This window comes from Drosophila obscura, unplaced genomic scaffold (assembly GCF_018151105.1).
Source record: "Drosophila obscura isolate BZ-5 IFL unplaced genomic scaffold, ASM1815110v1 contig_179, whole genome shotgun sequence".
In the NCBI taxonomy this organism is placed as follows: domain Eukaryota; kingdom Metazoa; phylum Arthropoda; class Insecta; order Diptera; family Drosophilidae; genus Drosophila; species Drosophila obscura.
Window position 1 is genome coordinate 1764247 of NW_024542766.1, and position 24126 is coordinate 1788372.

General features: G+C 47.5%; 6 protein-coding genes across 6 annotated transcripts; 5 read left to right on the forward strand and 1 right to left on the reverse strand.

Annotated features, from left to right (window-relative positions):
* The first annotated feature begins 714 nt into the window (after positions 1-714).
* LOC111075330 (L-ascorbate oxidase) lies at positions 715-11163 on the forward strand. Its single transcript, XM_022368533.2, has 5 exons — positions 715-819; positions 5145-5448; positions 8078-8256; positions 8322-10406; positions 10511-11163. The coding sequence occupies exons 2-5, from the start codon at positions 5349-5351 to the stop codon at positions 10922-10924; spliced, it is 2778 nt and encodes a 925-aa protein (XP_022224225.2). The 5' UTR covers positions 715-819; positions 5145-5348; the 3' UTR covers positions 10925-11163.
* An 855-nt stretch (positions 11164-12018) lies between these two features.
* LOC111075329 (fat body protein 2) lies at positions 12019-13045 on the forward strand. Its single transcript, XM_022368532.2, has 2 exons — positions 12019-12434; positions 12506-13045. Exons 1-2 carry the CDS (start codon positions 12111-12113, stop codon positions 12950-12952), a joined length of 771 nt encoding a protein of 256 aa, XP_022224224.2. The 5' UTR covers positions 12019-12110; the 3' UTR covers positions 12953-13045.
* Positions 13046-14416: 1371 nt separating this feature from the next.
* LOC111075328 (alpha-(1,3)-fucosyltransferase B) lies at positions 14417-17178 on the reverse strand. The gene is made up of 4 exons (XM_022368531.2): positions 16815-17178; positions 16315-16721; positions 15206-15383; positions 14417-15142 (listed from the first exon to the last, which is right to left on the reverse strand). The coding sequence occupies exons 1-4, from the start codon at positions 17043-17045 to the stop codon at positions 14612-14614; spliced, it is 1347 nt and encodes a 448-aa protein (XP_022224223.2). The 5' UTR covers positions 17046-17178; the 3' UTR covers positions 14417-14611.
* A 724-nt stretch (positions 17179-17902) lies between these two features.
* On the forward strand, positions 17903-21407 carry LOC111075348 (vacuolar protein sorting-associated protein 54). The gene is made up of 2 exons (XM_022368556.2): positions 17903-18399; positions 18474-21407. The coding sequence occupies exons 1-2, from the start codon at positions 18251-18253 to the stop codon at positions 21106-21108; spliced, it is 2784 nt and encodes a 927-aa protein (XP_022224248.2). The 5' UTR covers positions 17903-18250; the 3' UTR covers positions 21109-21407.
* A 102-nt stretch (positions 21408-21509) lies between these two features.
* On the forward strand, positions 21510-22940 carry LOC111081504 (cytoplasmic dynein 2 light intermediate chain 1). The gene is made up of 2 exons (XM_022377583.2): positions 21510-21873; positions 21938-22940. Exons 1-2 carry the CDS (start codon positions 21670-21672, stop codon positions 22841-22843), a joined length of 1110 nt encoding a protein of 369 aa, XP_022233275.2. The 5' UTR covers positions 21510-21669; the 3' UTR covers positions 22844-22940.
* Positions 22871-23426, forward strand: LOC111081505 (40S ribosomal protein S28). Its single transcript, XM_041592365.1, has 2 exons — positions 22871-23174; positions 23243-23426. Exon 1 carries the CDS (start codon positions 22939-22941, stop codon positions 23137-23139), a length of 201 nt encoding a protein of 66 aa, XP_041448299.1. The 5' UTR covers positions 22871-22938; the 3' UTR covers positions 23140-23174; positions 23243-23426.
* The last annotated feature ends 700 nt before the right edge of the window (positions 23427-24126 follow it).

Sequence of the window (24126 nt, forward strand, 5' to 3'; positions counted from 1 at the left end):
TCAAACATTTCCAGAATAAATGAAAAAAGTGCAAAAAAAAAACCAATCAAAATTAAACACAATTCTCGCAGACTGCAAACTACAGCCCGAACATTTGGTTTAAATTAGAATATCAAAGCAAATACTGGTACAGGCAGAACAACGACCGAAAACTACAAGTTTTAATAAATGCAAGAAATCGGCAAAAAAAAAAAAAAATAAACAGGAAAAACGATCTCTGCGCCAGGGAGGAGTGGAAGAGAGAGAGAGAGAGAGAGGGCGAGAGGGAGAGAGACAACACACACGGAAGCAGTCGGCAGCCTCTGTGATGCAAGAGACATTCTTAACATTGGAGCAATCAGCAGAGATAAGCATAGGAAATCTCTGTTAACGTGTCTACACTGTTACCAATGTAAACAGCAGCAGCAGCAGCAGCAGCACACGTTGGGCAGCGACAAGTGCGGGCTAATTAAGTCGGCAAAAACCAAAAGCCCCCTCTCTCTCTCTCTCTCTCGATCGTTGGCTCTCTCTCTCTCTCTCGCTGCCATTCTCTGCCTCTCTCTGACTGCTGACTGAACACGAACGATCATGCTCAGGCCCCCGAGCTGTACTTGTTATCAGCCGAACGTAGCAGCAGCAGCAAGAAAGGGTCGAGTCGAGTCGAGTTGGCCATAAACTGGGCCTGCTTTAGTTTTAGCGCGTTTTTTGCCGCTTCAAAAGCGCCTTAGCTGCACTCGGCGCGAGTTAGTTGCGGTTTAAGCGGCGAACGGTGCGGATCTATCGAAGCGGTTCGAATACAACCAAAAAATAAATAAACGATCACTGCCTGTGGAAAACCCTGTAAGGACTTTACCCTGTAAAATTTTTTGCACTGCCCGTCTGCGATTGAGACTCGAACCAAAAAAAACCCTAATCTAAGTGCTATAAAATTTTGGTCGCGTTGTGTATTTAGTGATATCATAAGGCCCAGCCAGTCGTGTGATAAGTCTCCATCGCTGGGGATAAGGCCGAGAGCCGCGAGCCAAGAGAACCATTGTGAACCTGGGGGCTGGCTATCACAATTCACAAGTCACCCATAAATGCTCTAATTGTGTGTCCATAAAGATGGTTTTATAAACAAAAACTTTGATACAAAAACGAATACAATATCTGGCGTAATTGTGAAATTTGATTTGGAAGCAAAGTGAAATAATTGAGAATATCCCAAAGGATTGATGCATTTTTCTCTGTGGATGACAAAGATCTTGACTAATTTTTGGTACTCCTAAAAAATCAGAGACAAAAAATGTTTCCTACTCTTCAAAAATCATAATTTATTTATTTATATTTAAAAATATTTTTAGCCTTATCTATTGGCTTTAAATATGACATCATGCAACAATATAAAACCTGAAACTCATTCCACAATTGAAAGTCTTCAAAAAAGCATAGAAAATATTATACAAAACTAACTTCAAGTCATTATGACCCACAAAGGCAGCCAGACCACCATCTTATACAATGCTATACAAACTATAGAAACTCCCAGAGGCGATTTCCACTCTTCAGAAGCCTCTGGCTCTGTACTGCCCCATCCGAACAGACTTACAAACGGCCTTGACATTGAAAAATAAATGCCACAAGCAGCGCCATAAATAATAACGCTGAGCAGCATTCCAAAGATTCTATCTACAAGAAAAACCCCTCAATCTTCATCAATCATGAGTAGAAAAATTCACTAAAAATATGGTTAACAAATGTGAATAAGCATAAACAAATTGGGTAAATATTTGTGTGGTTTGTGGCGCCTCACACCTGACCCCAGAGCAGAGTTTGTTGTGGCTTTTGTGCGGCCTGTAATGAGCGAAATACTTAAAGACTGGTTCCACAAAAACCGGCTTGGCCATGGCTAGCACATGATGGCCAGAACCAGGCACCCAACGAGATGTATGACAAGTCAGGGGTTTCCCAAGAGGAGAAAACAGGAATCCACCGCCCTGCCTCCCTTTCGGCGAATTCGTATGATAAGCAGCTTAAAAATCTTCCACTCACCATTCCCTCTTTTGGCCATATCTTTCATCTGCCTGCCTACCTCAACAAAATGTTGGCACGAAGACAACAAACCAAACCAAAAAAAAATAACAACAAAGTGATCAAAATGCGGTCAGCTAATTGTTGTCAAAATAAGTGGCCGAATGCCACTGACGAAGACGCCACTCACAAATAAATCAAATTACAATACTTAAGCCCTCGCTCGATAGTTTGAATTATATGTAAAAATGTGAAACGGAAAGCACTGCGCTATGTAGGCAGTATTATGCAATCATTTTACGGACGTGTGATTCCGTCCGTACGTATATAAAAAAATCCAAATAAATAATAAAACAAACTTTGCATAACAACAATTGCCAGATTAATTGGCGGTGAAATTTTAGTTGTTGTCCATCAAAAGAAATTGCCCATAAAAAAAGGAGGGCAGGCAGCATCATAAAATTTGTATCTTCAGGGCATCTTCAGAATCGAATCTCTTTTGAAAGTTGCATGTGATTAAATAATATCAATTTCTTAACAAAATACGCAGCTACCAGTTCGAAGGGGCTTCCCTTTAAACAAATTTAATTAAATTTTTTAATTTATTTTGCGTTATTTGTTAGATCTATCAAGTGGGTGTGTTACTTCACTGATTTATTTATGAATGGTTTTTGCATATATGTATGTATGTAAATACTTGGAATACTAAGGTTCAATAGGTTCTATCATCGCGCAAAAAGATTCCCTAAATTTCCATAGATTTAAAAATACCCTTAAACACCCAACCTTAAATCTATAAACATTCCCAAGAACCCCCTTGATTGGAATTCTCTTTTTATATTCCATCATCTAATAATTTCATTGTTCCAATTTCTCATGATTAAATTATGTAAATTATATTTGGCGGGGAACTTCAGTGGCCACTGAAGCAGAACCGAAGCCCAGCCCACACTTTAGTCAAATAAAAACCCAACACCGCAAGGAAATTACAATCTGCGTGAGGTCGCCGCATTCCCATTAGGTGTTAATTATCAGGGATTACCCTTGTGGCGGGATTTTAATTATAGATCAAATCAAGCGTTTAGACCATATACTCATACTCGAAAATACAATGAGTAATAGTTGTGACTCCACGTGACATTCCTCGCGTCAAAAGCCAAAGATGCATGTTAATTAAAGTGATTGTCAAAGAGTATTAGACAATTGACAGTAGGCGCAATCAAATCGGTTAGTCATGCCCGCAAATATAACAAAATCCCACTTGAGATACTTGCAAGATGATCAGAAATATAATTGTATCTGACTGCGATTTAAGGGGGAACCCTAATCATGAAGCGCCATTCACTTTTATATTCCCCATTCCCCACATCGAATATTTGCTCTTTTGATTGATTACTCCCCGAGATTCCCCCGTCCAGAAGGCATTCATTAACAAACGAAGTTCCGTCTTCGCATTTGAAAATTAAATTATCCGGTAAATATCTCCGTTCATATCTTTTTAATAGATTTACATTGAATTTCGGAGCTTTCGGGGTTTTCAGGGTTCTCAAGGTTTTATTTTTATTTTATTTTGTTTTCCTTGTGACGACTTTTATGAAGTGCCACGTAGGCGGACACTTAATTCCTAATTAACGGAAGTGCGTTTTGTGCGTCCACGTAGAATCCACACAACAGAGAGCAGTAGCTCCCCCCCCAGGTAGCCTCGAGGTAGTACATAAATCTTTAAGATGCTTTAAGTGTTGCCAAATAAAACTGGCGGTTATGGAAAGTCTCTAGAGCAAGGTTCAGCGGGAATATAAAGACCATTGAATGCTCTAAAGTTGTCGGGAAGTAAAAGAAAGGAATCAGATAGGTGAATTATTCCCTGAGCGATAAAAGAGGGTTTTAAATAAAGAAAAAAATATTCTTTTACTTAAATGAAAACCTTGCTCAATGTCTCAATGGAAATGTTGCCATAAAGAGCATCCCCTGGACAGCAGCATCCACAAGAAAATGGCAGCGTAAGGCAACATTGCGTATGAAAAATGCCTCACGCAATTTTTTCGTTCTATATTTTCTTGTTTTTGCTTTTTCATAATTTATGCGCAGTTTTCTTTATATGCCTCCCCCTCCTGTTCCTGCCCTGTTCCTACTGCGTGTGTCCCTGGACTCTGGCTGGACTTTTGGCTTACGGACGTGAGTCCTGCCTCTCCGTGAGTCCTATCTGTGTCCGTTTGTGTGTGTGTGTGTTTAAGGAACAGCGTGCTAATTAATTAAATTTGTACGTGCTGTATGTGTGGTGTGTGTGTGTCTGTGTGTGTGTCTGCATGTTTTTCTTGAGCGAATCAACTTGCTGGCCATGTGCTGATAGGGCTCAAATGCACACACTCTCTCCCAGGTCCCTCTCATAGGCAGGGGCACCACAGAGCGTATGAGTGATATTTACAGTCAGGCCGTAAATCATACTTAACTTAATATACAATATACAATATATTCCCTCAGATGTTGGCCCTTTCGGCCATGCCATGTGCGTGTCCTTCCGCCTGGACACATGGGCGCGTGGGTCAATAAAGGATGCTGGCGTTAGGTTAGGGATTCCGATTGATTTGGGGCAGCAATGGGTGTGGCAGCAATTAGGCGTAATTGTTATTGTTAATAAGAAAGAAAACATCATGGACAGGAAGTTGATGGTGTGGCGGGGGGAGAACATAAAGAAGATACCAAAAATAAATAAAATAAAATAAAATATTGTTCCATTTTGAATTTAGATGATAAATTTATAATAAATACTGCAAGACATCAACTAAAATAAATGAAAAGCATAATTCAGCATTTTCTTACCTGTGCCACTGTGCCAGCCATAACTCTCCATTTTCATGGCTGGCCTTGAACCCGCCGCATCAAACCATTTCTTCTCAGTCGCGATAAACATCAAAAATGCCTCTTAAAAATATCAGTAAACATCTTTAATGTGTGTGCAACTCGTTTTGGGCGGATACGTAAATTCTTCCCAAATAACATCTGCAAAATAATTAAAAAAAAAAAAAACACACATGTTTATTATATGCCGAAAAATCAGCCAACTGAATAAATACATATAATAATCATAGCGCATGTAATTTCGACTTGAATCTGAATCCATAAGTATTAATTATTTATTTTTCCCTCATTTTCAGGCAATCAACGCAAAAATTGTTGGCCAAAATCAACAAAAACTTCCGCAAAACGATTCCAATAATTCCGCCCCCCCAAAAAAAAAAAAAAATAATAATTTAATAAAAGACAATTACCACTAAAATAGGGGGAAAAAGACGGGACCGGCAATAGAAAGAAAAACAATAGCCGCAAATTAAATAAACGTAAACCATAATTATGACAAAATGAGTTTGTCGACAGCAGTGATGTTGGCCTATGCCTTAACAGCGCTCTTACAGCTAGTGTGCCATGCCAGCGGCTTGGAAACTGTAAATGCTACAGCAGGTGAGTGGAAGATAATTTACAGCGACTACGGAATACCCTTTAGGAAAGTTTTTATGCTTGACTAATTAGTGGAAAATTATTTAAGAGGAATTCTGCTTGGAAAATCTAATTTTATGAGAGAAAATAATTATTAAATTTTATTATTTAAATATAATAAATATTGCCTAGGAGTTAGGGCATTGCTCCTTCTACGAATTGCATTATGCCCACAAAAATAATATAAACCTATCCCAAAAGAAAGAAAGAAGCTTCGGCGTGTGCAATTAACGGGTTTCGACCTTGGCCAACATTATGGCGGGCATTAGCATTAAATAAAAATGTGTGTACACACAGGCATGGGATTGTGGAGAAGTGCGAGAGTATTTTCCTTAGACAATGTACACGATAAATAATGATAATGATTGCCACTCACATGCTAAAAATACTCAGAGCCTCTACCCCCCCTGTCGACCTGTGAGCCATGTGAATTTGCGCAAGTCCGGCAAATAATCAACGAAATGGTTGATGGCTTAAACAAATGCGGCTACACACAGTCGGCGGCAATCATAATAATGGCCATAACGAGCCAATAAACGTTGCAGCCCACAGCCCAGCGCCCTCACAGTCTCTTCTGCTGCAAAAAGCAGTCAATAAATGCGGCCTTAATGGTTAACTGACAGACAACCAGCGCGCCTAACGGAGGCAGCAGCAGCGTGCTACGTGCAGCACTCGCAAAAATAATTTATATGCCAAGCAGCTGCTGACAGCGCACGCCTCTTCTTTTCCTCTTTTAAATAAACAAAATATAAAACATGCATGTACAATATAAAATACAAATACAAATAAAAGAAGTAGAAACCCCAACCAGGATGAAGGACCCATATGGGCAGAGAACTGAGAACCATATTTCATGCCAAGACAAAAAATGTTAAATTTCCCATTAATAATCCATTTTATTTAAGTGAAGTTTGAAGTTTCTTTAAGTCTACTTTTGGTACAAATAAAACCCAGTAGGCTCGCTCTCTCTCTGAGGGAAAAACCTTAAAAGTTTGACGCATATTTTGTTGCCGTTTGGAAAACCCATCGGACAGGAGTGCCATATATTAAATGTGGAAATATAAACCACATTTTATGTGTATTATTTATTCCCACATATAGCAAAATATTGCACATTAATGTACCTCTGATTGCCATCTAAGATCTAGCAGCCCATTAAGTAGTTAATTCTTAGAAACCCTATCCCATCGGGCGGGGGGCTTATCGTAATCTCCAGTCAAATGCCTGTCGTAAATTTAATTTGTTTTTAATGTGAGAGTATTTTTTTATTTTTTTTTGCACTGAGATTTTCCTATCGACACTAATCAGGCGCTGAAATTTTCATTAGAACGTGCTCATGCTCATGTTTTCCCTTTGTTTTTGGCATTCAGCTAAACCATTTTTATGGTCTACATTTATTGGGTTCTATTGGGCGGGCTCTGTGAAGCACTTATCTAAGCACTTGAGATCGATCGATCGACTCATGCTTACGCATACCACAATATAGGGATAGAGGGGTAAAGGCTAGCAGAGGAGGGCATGTAACTTAATGATCGGTTAAGCGGCCGGCAAATTGCAGTGGAGAGCAACCGGATCAGGTGGCATAACCCATACCTCATACCCCCATACCCCATACCCCATAACTGACCCGCAATCCGCCATCTGCGATCTGCGATCCGGGTCTTGATGTCATTTTAATTAGCATTCCAGAGCCGCCTCTTAACTGTTGTCTGCCTTAATCTACATGCCAGAACAGGTAACCGGACCAGATGTTCGGGCAATGACAGGTGCTGATGCATCATCACAGATTGCTGGGGGGGAAAAAGATATGCATAGGTATAAGTTATAAAGCTTCTTGGGAAGTTCTAGCTGTCATAAGTAACAGAGATTGAGGGACTTTGAGGGTTAGGCGATTGGCATAACTTTCTATAAAATTTAAATTTAAATTTTAAAGAATTTCCTTTACGAATCAGTACTGTATTTAGCCCATAAATATAAACATAAATGGGAGTATATATTTGAGAGATCTGAACTTAATTGTTGCACCAATATATCATATAGAATTATTTATACCAATGCCATTAATGATTGAAATCGGTTTTCCATGGGAACCAAAATCTACCATAAATTTATGACTGCTTGCTGCCACTTTTATCATACCCAAAAGCCGGACAGTTCAAGGAACCCCGAAGCCCGTAGCAATTAGCACGTGAAGTGCACATTTGCCCACTAAATAATAATCATTAAAAATGCAGAGTTACTCGCACTCTACTCATATTCTTACTCGCATTGTTTTATATTCGCTGCATTCAATTAAATGAGCCCATAAATTATGAATCTCTGGCGCGTGATATGACAACAAAAAGCGAATTTTGTTTTCTTTTTTGGGGCTCTCAGCTCTCAGATTGTTTGCATTCGTCTGTTAATTGTTCCTTTTATCCATTGTTTATGGCCCCACGCCAAAGGAGAATTATATTTGCTAGAGGGATTGTCGCTAAACAATTGTTTGTCAGCGCAAACACACAATAGTCGTAGCTCTCTCTGCGCTCTGCTCTGCTCTCCTTAAATTTACTTTAATTTAATTTAATTTCTTTCTTCTTAATGTAATTTCCAGGCAATACCTTCTGTTTGTATCAAGAGCACAATACCACATACCGCAGGGAGCTGGGCGCTGTGTGGTTTGCCAGCCAGGATCCCTGTCTGGTGTACTCGTGTGCCGCGGGCGTGGCCAAGGATCCGCAGGCGCATATTGTGGTCACCCAAGTGGACTGCAATGAGTTCTACTGCGAAGTGGTGCGTACATCTGGCATATCCAGCCATATAGAATATTTTCTGATATATTTTGATGCCCCTTTTAGGGTTCGGAGCTGCGCAACGTCGCCGGCAGCTGCTGTGGCGAGTGCGTGCGCACCCACTGCCAGCACAATAATACCCTCTATGCGCCCGGCGAGTCCTGGCACAACGATGCCGACTGCACGCTGCTCGAGTGCGGCCGCCTGGACAGTGGCCAGATTGTTGTCAACGCCTATCAGCGCACCTGTCCGCCCCTGGAGGAGGAGTGCCCCGCCGCCAGGGTGGAGCTGCGGAACTGCTGTCCCTTCTGTCGGCCCCTGAAAGCGGTGCGCGTGGAGCAGCTGGACGAAGCGGATGACACGGAGGACACGTGGACAGCCGAATGGTACCGCAGGCATCCCTGCCGTCGCGACTGTGTGGCGGGTGCCGAGCCCCTCACCTGTCGCTACACCTTCGTCGTCGAATGGTATCAGACCTTTGCCAAGGCCTGCTACGATTGTCCCCGCAATCTGACGGATTGCGCGCGGCCCCACTGCGTCCTGGGGGATGGCCTGGAGCGGGGCATCACCGTCGTGAATCGCATGATGCCGGGACCCGCCATAGAGGTCTGCGAGGGCGATCAGATCGTGGTGGACGTGAAGAACAGTCTGCTGGGCGAGAGCACCTCCATCCACTGGCACGGACTGCACCAGAAGGACACGCCCTACATGGACGGCGTGCCGCACATCACCCAGTGCCCCATCTCGCCGCATGCCACATTCCGTTACAGCTTCCCGGCGGATCTCTCGGGCACCCACTTCTGGCACTCGCACACGGGCATGCAGCGGGGCGACGGCGTTTTTGGCGCTCTCATCATCCGCAAGCCCAAGAGCGCAGAGCCCCATGGCCGACTGTACGATCTGGATCTCAGCGAACATGTGATGATCGTCCAGGATTGGATCCACGAGCCGGGCGCCAGCATCTTTGCGAGTCACCATCACTCGCGCGGCGACAACAAGCCGCACAATCTGCTGATCAATGGCCGGGGCCGCTACTACAATCGCATCTGGGCACAGGCCAAGATGGAGCATCAATTGGCGAGGGGCAAAGCGAGCACCAAGCCGCTGGAGCCGTTGCCCAAGTCAGAGGTGGATGTGGTCCAAACGCTGCCGCGAACCGCCCGTCTGGCCAAGAGCAACACCACGCGACTCTTTCCGGTGCAGCTGGCGCGCCAGAAGCGCGGCAACCTCAATGCGATTCCCCTGGAACTGGTGCCCCATCAGGTGTACAGTGTGCAGCGGGGCGTTCGCTATCGCTTCAGGATCATCAATGCCGAGTATCTCAACTGTCCGATTGTCGTCTCGGTGGACGGGCACAACCTCACGGCCATCAATTCGGACGGCTTCGATATCGAGGCCATGGAGGTGGGTTCGATTGTGACGTATGCCGGCGAACGCTTCGATTTTGTGCTGCACGCCAACCAGGCGGTGGGCAACTATTGGGTGCGCCTCAAGGGTTTGATGGACTGCAGCGAGGTGTTCACCTCCGCCTTCCAGGTGGCCATTCTGCGGTACGAAGGCGCGCCCGATGAGGAGCCCAGCGCCGCGCTGAGCTACGCCCACAAGGCGCCGGGCATCGAGCTGAATGTGATGAACCGCGGACCGGGCTATCCGGATACCAAGACCGTGGCGGAGATGAGGGCGCTGCCCATCTACGATCAGGTGCCGGGCATCGATCACGACACCCTCGAGCCGGAGGCCGACTTCAAGTTCTTTGTGTACTACGATTTCTATGCGAAGAACAATCCGGACTTCCACGACAAGGATCTGTATGCCATGGACATGAACATGACCCAATCGAATCGCCTCTACACGCCCCAACTCAATCACATTACGCTGAAGTTCCCCTCGCTGGCGCTGCTCCCCTCCCGCAAGCAATTGAGCGACTCGGACTTCTGCAACGAGACTAGTTTGGAGGCGCAGGGCATAGACTGCCGCAGCGAGTTCTGCAAGTGCCACCACGTGTTGCAGGTGCCCCTCAATGCGGTGGTGGAGCTGATCATCGTGGACGAGGGTTTCCAGTACTATGCCAATCATCCGTTCCATCTGCATGGCAATGCCTTTCGCGTGCTCGCTCTGGAGAGATTGGGCGAGAATGTCACCATTGAAATGGTAAGAGAGAGACACAGAGAGAGAGAGAGAGAGACAGAGACAGAGAGAGAGAATTTTCCACTCTAGAATTTTTTATTTAATTTATTTCGTATCCTTTTCCGCAGATCAAATCCCTGGATCGCTTCAATTTGCTGAAACGAAACTTTGTGAATCCGCCCGTCAAGGACACAGTGACCATTCCGGATGGCGGCTACACCATCATCCGCTTTGAGGCCTACAATCCTGGCTATTGGCTCTTCCATTGCCACATCGAGTTCCATGCGGAGATCGGCATGGCGCTGGTCTTCAAGGTGGGCGACGACGATCAAATGGCGCCCGTGCCCGATCATTTTCCCACCTGCGGCGACTACAATCCGGACTTGCGATACGATGGCCAGGCGACCACTGAGGGGGCCACCAGCAGCCACCCCACAGCTGCACCACAGGATGCGGATGGCGGTGGACAGAGATTGGCCAGCGGCCCGCCCACTTGGATTGCTTTGATTTTCAGTTTACTTCTACTGAGATGCAGACACTGAGAAGTGGTGCAACCTCCGCCCTCCCCCGCCCCGCAGCAATACTTGCCAAGCGAAATTCAGAGATTATTTATTCGGAGGAGCAGCTGTCTGATTTGAAACAGCTTGAGATCATCATTTGTATATAGTATAATCCATGGTCGTATTTGTAGCCACCTCATCATTGTAGCCTCTAAACATCTGTGATTGTCTAAGAAAATTTCTATTCTATATTAAAATTGTACATATAAGAGAAAGAGCTTGCATTTTAGAGGGCAGAGGGAATTTTCAGAGCATTAAAGGTACCTTTTTTCTATGGTTCGAATGAATATGTGTTCAAGGATCGCTGACAACATTTATGCCAAAGATTTCTTTTATTTTATGATGTGAAAATTAACATTATGCATTGGGTAAAGCCCTATCCATGCGCTAATTAAAGGGGAATACAGCTTTAGGGAGATATTTGCTTTCAGAAATCATTTACAGCATTAATCTATAATATTTCCTCAAGTTTTTAATGAGCAAAAGTGTCACCTAACTATAGGATAAATCCTTGCTTAATGCGTGTCTGCATTCCAAGGGAAATTTCTACGTTTTTCCCACATTATTCCAAAGTTTTTCTTATGCTTCAGTTGGTGAAACCTTTAAAATATAATCCTAACTAAAAATCTGATGAAACTTTACCCAAATATTGCCACATTTTATTGGCAATTATTCTGTAGATTTATAATAAGGGAAATAGCAAAAAAAAAAATAATAATAATTGGCACACAATAAATAAATACATTGTCTGTCAGGTGGTAAGGCAACGGCAACGCCCTCAAAGCCCGATAGCGATCTTATCTGGCGGCAAGTGGCAACAGCTGGACCCTCGAGAGAGCGAGAGAGAGACGTCACCCCAATTGGGGTATCAATAACTGCAGGGATCTTTAACCACGCTGACCCCCTGGCCGCCGTTGCCATAGGCACATAGATTGCATTTCGCCAAAAAAACAAACAAAATAATCTCTCGCTCGCTCGCTCGCTCGCTCGCTCTCTGCAGAGGCGACGCTTTGCTGTTGGACATCTGGATGGGCGCTGGCCCATTACGGCCCACCTATATAAGAGCAGCCAGCAGTTCTGTTGCCCAGTCAGACACAACACTCGCTCCGAGTCCTGCCATTCTCTACTCCACTGTAATCCGCTAAAAACTAAATTCAAATTTTGAAAAATGTTCGACTGGACGGGCAAGAATGTGGTCTATGCTGGCAGCTTCACGGGCATTGGCTGGCAGATGATGATGCAGCTGATGCAGAAGAAGATCAAGATGATCGGCATTATGCATCGCATGGAGAATGTGGAGATGATGAAGAAGCTGCAGGCCGAGAATCCCGCCGTCAAGGTGGTTTTCATGCAAATGAATCTCATGGACAAGCTGTCCATGGAGCAGACAATGCTGAAAATGGGCCAGATGATGGGACACATTGATGTCCTGATCAACGGCGAGGATGTGCTGCTCGACAAGGATGTGGAGACGACAATGGGCATAAATCTGGTAAGCGAATGGAGAGAGAGAGAGTAAATAAAATGCTTTCCCCCGTCTAATTTTGGTTGCCTTTCGCGCAGACTGGCATGATAATGATGACTATGATGGCGCTGCCCTATATGGACAAGACCCAGATGGGCATGGGCGGCATGGTGATCAATCTCGCCTCTGTCTACGGCCTGGAGCCAGCACCCGCCTTTGCTGTGTATGCCGCCGCCAAGCACGGCGTACTCGGCTTCACTCGCTCGATGGGCGACAAGGTTATCTACCAGAAGACTGGCGTCATGTTCATGGCCATGTGTCCGGGTCTGACCAGCACCGAAATGATGGCCAATCTGCGCGACAATGTCACCTGGCATCACTCCGAGTCGATGGTGGAGGCCATCGAGAGCGCCAAGCGCCAAATGCCCGAGGAGGCGGCCAGCCAGATGATCAAGGCCATCGAAATGATGAAGAACGGCAGCATGTGGCTGGTCAATATGGGACAGCTCAAGGAAGTGATGCCCACGATGCACTGGCAGATGTAGAACGCCAGCGAGCAGAGCTCGTTATAAAAAACAAAGCATAAAAAAACATTTTGTTAGTTGAGCGAAAATTAAATTATTATTTGGAAGCGTAAATCATTGAATATTTCCTTTAGACATGCAGCAGCACTTCTCGGTCGGTACAGGCTTTGACTTGGTAGCAAGAAATACCCGAATTGGAATTTTTTTTCCAGCACAAAGCAGGCCGTCCAAAATGTAGGCACAACATTGCCAACATTTCCACATTCCCACACAAGTTCCACTTGAAGTAACAACACAAATTCCATTTTCTACGAAATATTTAAAATAAAAAAAATATTCGTAACTGCAAAAAAAAAAAACAAAAATTGTAAAAAATGTCACAACGCAGGCGTAAGCCAGGCGAGGCACCGCTGTGCCTTACCTGTGGCAAGATCATCGCTAAGAAGAGCAAAGATTCCACTTTAAGCGACTCGCGTACCCCGGGCCATGAGAACTATTGGCAGATTAATGAGCAGGCCCCCAGCGAGGAGGGTTGGGAGGTGGAGGTCACATGCAAGAGCACGGGGGCACGGCTGATTCCACGCAGCAGCTGGCCGTACCGCACACTCAATCTGGTGGCAGCGCGGCGCCCAATTTGTAAGCCAAAATCGATGCAAAATCAAGGGCGCAGCATCGCCGACGAGGAGGGGTATGAGGAGGATCTGCAGGCAGAACGCCTGCGCTGCACGCACTGCGATGGCATTGTGATCAAAGCAGGCAATGAGGCCCCAAAGCGACGTGGACCCGTGACCCGCACGCAGACCCGCAAGACGCCAAAGAAACCGGCAGCCAAGCGCAAGAGTGGCAAACCGAAAGCAAGGCCCGCCTGCAAGCCGACCGCGCCCGTGCCCCAAAAGAAGCGAAAGGTCACCCAAAAGGCCGAGTACGTGGCGAATAACATAGTGCTTAGTGATTGCTCCGACTCCGACAGTGACTCCGAGCTGCTGAGCTCTGACTCCGACACCGACAGTAGCTACGCTCTGCCCTCGTACAAGACGGTGGTCATCAGGGAGATGCAACGCCTGGGCCGCACTCCGAATGCCCAGTACGCAGGGAAGGCAAAGCCAGGCAGTCTCCCTCTGGAGAAGCAGCAGCAGGCCGAACAGGCAAAGCTGAAGGAGGAAGCAGCTCTGCAGCAGCAGGAGGAAGAAGCCTTCAAAGGGATGGTCGACGAGCAGCAAAATAAGCACAAGGAAGAAGAGCAACCAAAGCAGCAGGCGGAGCATGAAGAGGATCTACAGAAGGTGCAGGTGCAGGAGGAGCAGGAAGAAGCTGCCACATTGGACTGGCAGCAGTACGGACAACGTGAAGGGGAATCAAATGTCTTTGCTTCGTCTTCCGATGACAAATTAACATTAGTATGGAGAACAAACAAAAAAATGAATTAACATTTAATTAATTAAACAATAAAATAATTAAATCGACATAACATTAAAGTGTAGAGTGTAGAGTACAGATACAGAGATCCATAGATACTTGCAGCATCTTGGATGCTTCAATTATTTATTGTTAGTTTTATCACGTTAGATATTCGATATTCGATAATCTTAAAGCTAATGCTTAAAGTCTTCAGACATTTTTCTATATTTAACCAAAGATATTTTTTGAACAATTTTCAAAGTCACGACAAGAGAAATATCCTCATGTTTGTGTCAATGTTGGCACAGCCGCACAAAGATTGTGATTCAGCCTGCGGTTGAATTCCGCATCAAAGTCCGCCTCGCTGTAGGCCACATTCGAGCGTAGGTAGCTGTCCAGGATGGTGGCCTGGCACTGGCCCACTTCATTGGTCGAACGCCAGTCGTCCGCGTATTTCGGCCGCTTCCTGCCCTCCAGCGGCACATGGATCGGCCGCAGTGGACAGTTGTAGTGGCGCACATTCGCCCGCTTGATGCCGTTGGGCCGATAGGTGTTTAGATATTTGCAAACGGCACACTCGAACACTCGGGTGACCGAACGTCCAGCCGAGATGTCCGTCATGTCAGTGGGACGCGTTAACAAATCGCGGATCAACCGTTTGTTTTGTATCGGATGGCTGCGATTCAGTTTGTGGCCCCGATACGAATTGTATTCGGTCTTGTTCTCCGACAATGCCATCAGATACTGGCCCAAGGCGGCGGCATTGGGAAAATCATCGACAAATATGGCAGACTTATTTTGTGGCTGCCAGTCCTGACGGTGGAAAATATACAGAATCGATTAATGGAACGCTCGTATGAGCTCCAAGCCACTCACTTTAATGCTGGGCGAACCAAAGTAAATGGGTATGACGCCAATTACCAAGGGACGCCAGAACTTTTCGGTAATGTAATCCTCGCAGACGGCATTCTCAATGGCAATCATGAATTTGTAGTTGGCTAGAAAGCGCAGCATTTCCGGTGAATACAGATTGTTCAGATAATCATTTTGCAGTCTGCAAACAATCAACGAAACGAAATGAATTTTGTTTAAACAATTTGAAACTGGAATTAATTTTGAGAGAAAATATCTGTGTGGGGGGGTTTTTGTGTGGGTTTTTTAACTGATTAATCTTTCTTTAAAATGTCTTCACTTGTCCTCAGTTTCAGGCATTCCTTGCAGTCCTTGCCCTGGCACTCGTGCGTTCGCTCTATGCGACGACGCTTCACTGGACGCTCGCCATACTCATTCCTATCAAGGCATTCATACGAGTTGGATGCCATGGTCTGCATTCCAAAGGACTGTGTCCAGTCAGCTGTTTCCGACTTGTGGGCCCTTCGCTCGCTTATGAAACGATCAAGGATCGACTCGTAGGTATCCTGGAGCCGCGGTTCAGAGTGCACTTCGGTAATGGTTAGATTTTCGGTACTCTCTGCCTCTTGGCAATGCACGACACTCTGCTCGCATATCACATATCGCATTTCCTGTTGGCTATCCTGGCGCCGCGGTTCAGCGTGCACTTCGGCAATGGTTTCGGGACACTCTGCATGCCGCTGCACCTCCTGCAGCTGCACGCTAGAGAGCGAACTTGAAGCTTTAATTGCTTCAGTCGAATCAGTCGAAACCTGCTCCTTGGCGGCTGCAGATGTGCCCGGCAATTCGTTGAACATCCGAATCCAGCAGTCGCGGCAACAGATCTTGGTCTCCGTCCCCTCCGATGCCTTCCCAGGCTTCGGCTGCTGCATGTTTGGTGGCGGCTTCTGGTTGGGCTGCCGCTTATAAGGTGCCATTTCGTTTTAGTTGCAGCAAATAAATTGTTTTTCGAATATTTTAAGGTTTTTGTGTACGACTCCGACAGAGACGACAGAGAATGTGTGTGTGTGTGTGGAAAATGTGGAAATGGCAGCAGCGGCAGGCAGCCTCCTTTGTTAACAAAATTTACTTGCCTCTGGGGCAGATCTTTGTTGCGCAGGCAACTGCCAAACGAGTCCACATTGATGTGGCGCATCAGCTCCTGCACATAGTCCTCGCGGCCGGACATGGTGTTGCAGTCGCTCTGCAGGAACACCACCGATGGCGAGGGCCCATTCACATTCGACGACTTGAAATCAAACGACATTACGTAGTCCATCGAGGTGAGATCATGGGCACTGGGCAGCCACTGGGTCGTCAGCGGCAGATCGCTGTACCGGCTAAAGGTGGATGTATAGTTGAAGTGCTGCAGGAACTCATCAAAGGCCATGTAGGGCACATTCTTGGGCGATTCCTCGTGCAGCAGAGCCCACACTTGGTGGGGGCTGCGTGGCAGGGGATAGTCCGCAGTGGTTAGCGTCGTGCCATAGAAGAGAACAGCCTGGAAAAAAGTGATGGATAATGAAACTCTCTTCCTGTCCTGTCCCTGCGTATCACAGCAGCCAGCGAATGTGGCGATTATTCGTGGACTAACCCGCACTCGGGGCAAGCGCAAACGGTTGGTGGTAAAGTAGCACTCGTAGGCACCGCATAGTCGCAGCTCTTCGTATTGAAAGCTGAACTGCGGCCACCACAGCACCTCAATGGGATCCGAGGATTTCACGGTGTCCCACTGCTCGAAGATGTCCCAGCAGAAGAACAGCAGCAGCCAAAATGCGAGTATCAGCCACGTGAATCCCATGACCCAAAGGCGTGCCAATCGCATGGCTACGTTTCAGCCAAGCCAAACGTATTATTTTCTTTGTTTTCTATATTTTACTTGTTGGCTCGCGGATTTAAAAAGCCGGCACAACCTACAGGCTGCAAATTTCAGCCACCAGCAGCGAACAGTGCTGTAAAACGAGTGTCTGTCGGCAAGCGGCGTACTACACACGTGCCAGGGCGTACTATACACGGAAATGGTTTTGTGTTGCACAGAAATACGATATATTCAAAAAAAATGTTCCACGGCTATTTTTTCACTAGATTATGAGAGAACTGATAACCTTTATTACTTTTATTTCACTGCTAAAAATAACTTTTATGTTCAGTTATTATTTGGGCAAAAAGTACACGCATGTTTTTTATAATATTTTTTTATTTTAGTCTGCTCAAATTTCAACGTCTTCTCGGTCCAATCAATGCGGCAAAAGTAATTCCTTAAACCGCACCCGATCTCTAGTTCCATTCTGAAATGGCTCAGCTCTGCCAAATAGAACTATCGGACGATTGCAGATACCTATTCGGATACCTTTTCGTCACATTTTAAGAAACATATTAAATATATATAATACTTTTTGCAAATAAAATAAAATAATAAATAATAAACAATAAATAAAAAAATATTAAATAGTAAAAAACTAAAACTATCGAACGATAGCAGATACTTGAGTCACATTTTAAGCAACAAATTTAATATAAAATCAGTGCTATTAAACTTGCAAATATTTCTAATATTTAATAATAAAATAAATAAAAAGTATTGATATTTTGCAATCTATCAATAACAATACACCCATAATCCATCATACTCTATCATGCACGGCTGAACGTGTACGCCTGAACGTAGAGCTGTCACTTGCCACCCCGCTGCGCTTTCCAACACTGCAGTACGTCATCAAAATATTGTTCCATTTACAAATTGCTCAATTAAGGGAAGGGAACTGCAGCCGCAATTAAACCACTGAAAATCAACGATAAATATGCCAGGGCCAGCAGCCGTTTATAGCCAATGAGAGTGGAGCCAAGGGACAGGGCACAAAATGCAACATTTGGCATTAATGGACGGCACGAAACAGGCAGAAAGCAAACATTGACATAACACGTCAACGATTGAGCGGCGGTGGAGGAAGCAACAGCAACAGCAGCAGCAGCCAGCAGCAACAGCAACCGACCATACGGCGAGCTATTTGGGAGCACAAAGCATGTGTTATGGCCACAACGCGAACCCAGGGAGATGCTGAGACAGGGCAGCAGGGGAGCAGAAAGCTCTCCACAGCCAGCAGCACAGGTGGACTGAGCTGGCAGAGCTGCTACTACTGCACCAGAGAGCATTTCAAGAGCATACCGGAGTTTGTCAGGTGCGTATCCAGCCGTCGGTTGAATGTACAACTGATTTGGATGAGTAATTCCCCTTGCCACGTCCAATTTTTAGTCACCTGCGTACTCGACATTGCACGCGAGAGGGCGGCTCTTTTGTGTGCCGCTATGGCTTCAACGGAGTGTGTGCCTCACTGCCGCTGGACGGCGTCTCGGATCGGGACTACGATGCGCATGTGGCCAAGTATCACGTGAATCAGCTCACCCGCGAGATGCCGCCCGAGTGGGGCGTCTATTCGGCTGCCCAGAATCTGCCGGCCGTCCTCAACGATCCGTCGCGTGGCAAGCAGAGCAATCTGTTTACGAAAAAGTGGGGCGAGCAGTTTGTGGAGCGCAGCCATGTCGCAGCATCCACGAGGCTGCCGGACATTACACATGCGGACTTTGCGGTGTATTTGGGCAGCATTGGGAAGCGCTATCGCTGGCACGAGCGACGGCAGCAGCAGCTGGAGCTGGAGCGGGACATTCCGCAGGAGAATGGCACGGGAGCAGCCATTGGAAGTCCCACGCATTTGAGTTCCGTGCCGGATATATTCCTCAAGTCGCAGCTGCAGCTGCATCATGCGCCCACCTTCAAGCAGGTCTTTCCCGACCTCATGCAATCCTCAGAGTCGAGTCCTGCCACGCACCAGCAGACGGGACGGCAGCTGCAGGAGCAGCTCAGTCAGTATCTGGACGTTGTGGAGGTGAAGATAGCCCAGCAGGTGTCACAGAAATCCGCCGCCTTCTTCCATGCCATGACCACGCAGCATGCCATCCTCGCGGAGATGGAGCAGGCGGCCGAGCAGGTGCGGCAGCTGCGTTCGGCCCTCGCCCAGCTGCACAACAGCTCCGTGGTGGATAGCTTTAGGGTGCTGCGCTATGCGAAGCGGCGCCAGCACTACAATTTAACGCTCGACAAGCTCCGATTGATGGCCACGGTGCACAAGACGCAGCCCATGCTGCAGCTGCTGCTCGGCACACAGGACTATGTGGCCGCCTTGGACCTGATTGGCACAACGCAGGAGATACTCTCGGCGGAGCTGTTGGGCGTGCACTGCTTCAAGCATCTGCCCATGCAGCTCAGCGAGATGGAGAAGCTCATTGACAAGATGCTGACCACGGAATTCGAGCGGTATGCCGCCTCCGACCTCAACCGACCGCTCACGCCCGAGGGCCTGCTGGAGACGGACAGCGTGTGCGCGGAGGAGGACAAGCTGGTGGCCATTGTGATGGGGCTGCTGCGCAAGCAGAACTTCTCCTTTGTGCAGTCGTATCAGCAGGAGGCCATCGCCACCATTCGAGCCATCATCAAGCAGCTGCTCATCGAAGTGCTCGCGCGCAGCGACAGCGACCAGGAGATCAGCCTGACGGGCGCCGGCGAACAGGCCCTGGAGCTGACCCTTCCCGAGTGGATCGCCCTGCTGCAGCGTTCCAGTCAGGCATTGACCTCCATTCTGGAGCGGATCAAGGCTGTGGTGGGCATCATGCAGCAGACGGCCGATGCCGCCGTTGGGGCCCAGGACACCGTCAATCTGATCGATTCGGAGGCCTTTCTCAGTGCCGGCCACCACGAGCAGCTGCGCTCCCAGCTGCAGTTGCTGCTGCAGGCCGTCTGCCACTACTGCCACGAGCGCTGTGCCAACATCGTCTCGCCCCAGAGCCTTGAGCGGAGTTCGGCCAGCGAGCAGGAGCTCTCCCAGCTGTCGGACATCGTGGAGCAGTTCAGCGAAACGACCAAGAGCATTTGTGGCGTGGCCAGCGTGCCACTGCAGCTCGCACTCAAGGTGCAGGCCTCCCGCTACGCCCAGCGATTCCATTCCGAGCACAAGCACAAACTGTCGCTGCTTCTCGACCAGGAGCGATGGCGCCAGGTGGACATACCGCACGAATTCCAGCGCATCATTGAACGCATGTCCGCGGGGGACTACGCCAAGCCCGAGGGTACGCTCATCAGCAACGGCGGAGTAGGCGGAGGAGGCAATCCCGTGCTGCTGTTGGAGGGCAAGCAGCCGTATGCCTTGGTCAGTGCCTCGCTGATGCTCATCCAAATGCTGTACGAGTACGGGGGCAGTGCCCAGCGTCTGCCGCTCCTTGCCAGCTATCATGCGCGCAACGTGGTGGATCTGCTGCGCTGCTTCAACTCGCGCAGCTGTCAACTGATCATCGGAGCGGGCGCCATGCGGGTGGCGGGACTAAAGACCATCACCAGCACCAATCTGGCGTTGGTATCGCGCGCTCTGCAGCTGGTGCTGTGGCTGCTGCCACGGCTCAAGGAGCACTTCCATGCGATGAGCGGCTACGAGGCCATCGAACGCGACTACCAGGGCCACATCAAGGAGATCGAGAACAAGATCCACGGCATTGTGTCGGAGCGCGTGGCCGCGCAGCTGGAGGCGTGGGAGGCCCGTCCGCCCATTCCCTCGCAGACCTTTCGCCACATCTCGCGGCATCTGGTGAAGCTGCACGAGGCCATTGCGGGTGTGCTGCCCGAGGCGCAAATCCACGAGATCTACGGCGTGATGCATCGCAACTTCAAGGATCGCCTGAGAGAGCAGCTCCTCAAGCTGAATATCAACAACAATGGGGGGCCGCAGCATGGCGTCGTCACCTCAGAGCTCACCTTCTACATGGAGACGTTGCGCACGCTGAAGGCACTGCCGGCCCCACAGCTCGACAATGGCATCCTCGAGGACATTTGGCTCTACTGAAGTATTCCCATCTAAGGCATCTAACCTACCTACACACACACACACACACACACACACACACATTGTTTGTTATACCCATGGATCCCCGTGTTCCCATACCCCCGCCAACCTATATTTCTACGTTATCCTTGTTTTATCGTGTCTTAATCTGTACTCCGTAATCCTTAATCCACGCATGAATTTTTATGTTCCGCCCGTAAACGCAGAAAGGATTTTGCACTTTTTGTAATAATTAAGATTAAAGTTGGACGGGAAGCAAAGGGAGGGCTTATGATTAAAAATTAAAAAAATATTTAAATTAAAATTAGTTAATAATCAATTCAAAAGTGGGGCAATCATGTTTGCAATCCATGAAAGGATTTCCACTTTAATTTCAACTTTAAAATATTGCAAATTCCCCTTTGGAAAATCCTAACGGTTATTTTGCCATTCACAACGGCACGCATTGGCCTTGTGGCGTTGCCAGATCAATGCATTTGTTGCCAGGACAACGGTAAATTAAAAAAAAAAAATGACCAAAACAAAACGAAGAATTTCTTTTAGTAATTTTCTTGCCATGCAATGCGCTTGCCGCAAATCCTTCACACTTGGCACAAACGTCTACTGCGAATGTTTGAAAAAAGCACCGAAGGCGGCGATAATGCCACGCCCAGCATCCAGGACATTGCCGGTCGACTGGCAGAGGAACAGCAGCGACTGCGGCAGCTGGAGGCCAGCTCAGCGCCCAAGGAGAGGACATTGCTGGTGCTGGGCAGTAAATGTGTGGTGAGCGGAGGGGGAATGGACGCCTCTTGAGCAAATGGAAAATATAAAATAAACTTTTCTGCAGGGAAAATCCACAGCCATCAATAAATTCTTCGATCGGGAAGAGCACACAACGCGTCCCACTTTGGCCTTGGAGTACAGCTTTGGTCGCCGCATTGGCAGTGGCCGATCGCCCCAAGTCATGAACGTGTGGGAGTTGGGATCGCTGGACAATGCCGATCAGTTGCTGGAGGTGCCGTTGCGCACACACGGCCTGCAGCAGCTAGCAGTGTTCATAATGGTGGATCTGTCGCAGCCGCAGCGCTTCTGGACGGATCTAGAGTGCGCCTACAAGGGGCTGAGAGACACATCTCAAGAGCTGCTGGCACGAATGACACCGCAGCTGAGGGAAACGCTGGAACAACGAACCCTGGAGCGAGTGGGACAGCAGAATAAGGAGGATCTGGGCACGCTGGAGCCACTGCCCTTTCCCGTGGTGATTGTGGGTGGGAAATACGATCTGTTCATGACTCTGGATCCGTCCCTAAAGAAGGCCATCTGCCGCTGCCTGCGCTCCATGGCCCATCACATTGGTGGCGCGTTGCTCTTCTACTCGCAGAAGGTGCCGAAGCTCTCGAAGGTGCTGCGGGACACCATCAGCCATATGGGTTTCGGCTCGCCCAGCCATCCGTTTCGCTCGCATGTCACAGACCACAATGAGCCGCTGTCCATTTGGTTTGGCACCGACAGCTGGTCCCGCATCGGCGACACGGCTGTGCAGAGTGTGGAACGCATTGGGGCCACCTTCGGGGTGGCTGTGCCCCAACTGCAGCTGGAGAAGCAGCTGCAACAGGCGCCCCCGGATCCGGCAAAGGATCCGGGCTTCAAGGAGTCCCTCATCGATGAGATGCGCGCCCAGAAGAACGAAGAACTGGCAACGATCATGAGGGATGTTCTGCTCAGGGGAAAGTTTGAAAGTGTTCAGAATTAAATCTAGAAATCCACACACTAAATGTCATTGTAACGTAACTCTCTCCCACTGTTGTTTGTCGATTATTATACGAGTATTATACGAGTAATCCTATCATGGAGGCGATCCCAGCTAAAGGACGCGTCATAAAGATCTTGGGGCGCATTGGGGCGCGTGGTGCTCTAACTGAAGTTCGCGTGGAGCTGCTCTCTTTTCCGCGCATTCAATTCCTGCAGAAGGTCAAGAGTCCTGTCCGCCTGGGGGACATCGTCAATGTGGAGGACAACAAATTGGAGCATGGCCCCTGGCAGACATAGACTTACAGACCCCTAACTACAGATGCGACATAAAGGCAAGTTGTGTGGCGGCACCTTTTGCCAAGAGCAGGCATTATATAATTGTCTTTACGGGTTTAAATAGGTACAGTTACTTACATTAGTTTACATTATTGGCGTTGAATAGCGGGCTGGAGGGCTGGCAGCGACGAGAACCACAAGCTGCAATGAAAACCAACAAATTCATTGCAGACTTTGCATAATTTTAAATTTTTGTTCATCATTGGATCCACCAATAAATTGAAAATAGAAGCACAAATAATTAAAAATAAATTAAAATAAATTAAATTAATTTTAAATTTTTGTTCAATATTGGATCCACAAAAAATTGAAAATGGAAGCAGAAATAATTAAAAATAAATCAAATTAAATTCCCAATTTTCTGCAATTCAAATTTTGGCGGCCTTTTGCAGCAGGTTGGCAGCACCTTTGCACAAAACAGCTGTGTTTCAATTTACCGTTTTGTAGCGGCAGCAGCAGCAGCTTCGTGGGCAAAAAGGGTTTACAATTTCACCCCCCAAGCGCTCTGTATCGCTCGCTCGCTCTCTTTCTCTCTCTATTCCACTCTGTTGCGGGCTCCAAGCGAACGTCGAGGTCGACTGCGTTTCGTCGGTTCCCCAATATACGCTGTCGGCTGCCACTGCCTCGTAGCAGCTCCAGTTGCTGGTGCGCCGTGCTCCACGTCGCGTCGCAGTTGTGCTTCGATTCGATCTCTCTCCCTGTCCAACGCTTGGCGGCTCCAACGTGTCTGTGTGTTTGTGTGTGTGCGTGTTGGCCATTTGTGTGTGCGCTTGGTGTAAATCTCAGGCGAATCTCTCGCATTAAACACCAACAAATATTCTAATTAATACTAAAATAAACCATGTGAGCCGTGCTTCAGGCCTTGCGAGCAGAGCCCCCAGCATATACAAAAATTAAAGCCTCTTCCGCTCCGTTTGCCGTTTGTGTGTGGCGTGGCGCTGGTTTCTT

What these genes read in the sequence shown, in the direction of transcription:
- LOC111075330 (XM_022368533.2), top strand. Translation starts at nt 5,349, where the DNA reads ATGAGTTTGTCGACAGCAGTGATGTTGGCCTATGCCTTAACAGCGCTC. An exon ending in AACTGTAAATGCTACAGCAG is followed by an intron (nt 5,449 to 8,077) that starts GTGAGTGGAAGA and finishes TGTAATTTCCAG; the next exon opens with GCAATACCTTCTGTTTGTAT. An exon ending in AGAATGTCACCATTGAAATG is followed by an intron (nt 10,407 to 10,510) that starts GTAAGAGAGAGA and finishes CCTTTTCCGCAG; the next exon opens with ATCAAATCCCTGGATCGCTT.
- LOC111081504 (XM_022377583.2), top strand. Translation starts at nt 21,670, where the DNA reads ATGCGCTTGCCGCAAATCCTTCACACTTGGCACAAACGTCTACTGCGA. An exon ending in TGCTGGGCAGTAAATGTGTG is followed by an intron (nt 21,874 to 21,937) that starts GTGAGCGGAGGG and finishes ACTTTTCTGCAG; the next exon opens with GGAAAATCCACAGCCATCAA.
- LOC111075348 (XM_022368556.2), top strand. Translation starts at nt 18,251, where the DNA reads ATGGCCACAACGCGAACCCAGGGAGATGCTGAGACAGGGCAGCAGGGG. An exon ending in AGCATACCGGAGTTTGTCAG is followed by an intron (nt 18,400 to 18,473) that starts GTGCGTATCCAG and finishes TCCAATTTTTAG; the next exon opens with TCACCTGCGTACTCGACATT.
- LOC111075329 (XM_022368532.2), top strand. Translation starts at nt 12,111, where the DNA reads ATGTTCGACTGGACGGGCAAGAATGTGGTCTATGCTGGCAGCTTCACG. An exon ending in CGACAATGGGCATAAATCTG is followed by an intron (nt 12,435 to 12,505) that starts GTAAGCGAATGG and finishes CCTTTCGCGCAG; the next exon opens with ACTGGCATGATAATGATGAC.
- LOC111081505 (XM_041592365.1), top strand. Translation starts at nt 22,939, where the DNA reads ATGGAGGCGATCCCAGCTAAAGGACGCGTCATAAAGATCTTGGGGCGC.
- LOC111075328 (XM_022368531.2), bottom strand. Translation starts at nt 17,045, where the DNA reads ATGCGATTGGCACGCCTTTGGGTCATGGGATTCACGTGGCTGATACTC. An exon ending in TGCGCTTGCCCCGAGTGCGG is followed by an intron (nt 16,722 to 16,814) that starts GTTAGTCCACGA and finishes ACTTTTTTCCAG; the next exon opens with GCTGTTCTCTTCTATGGCAC. An exon ending in AACAAAGATCTGCCCCAGAG is followed by an intron (nt 15,384 to 16,314) that starts GCAAGTAAATTT and finishes GATTGTTTGCAG; the next exon opens with ACTGCAAAATGATTATCTGA.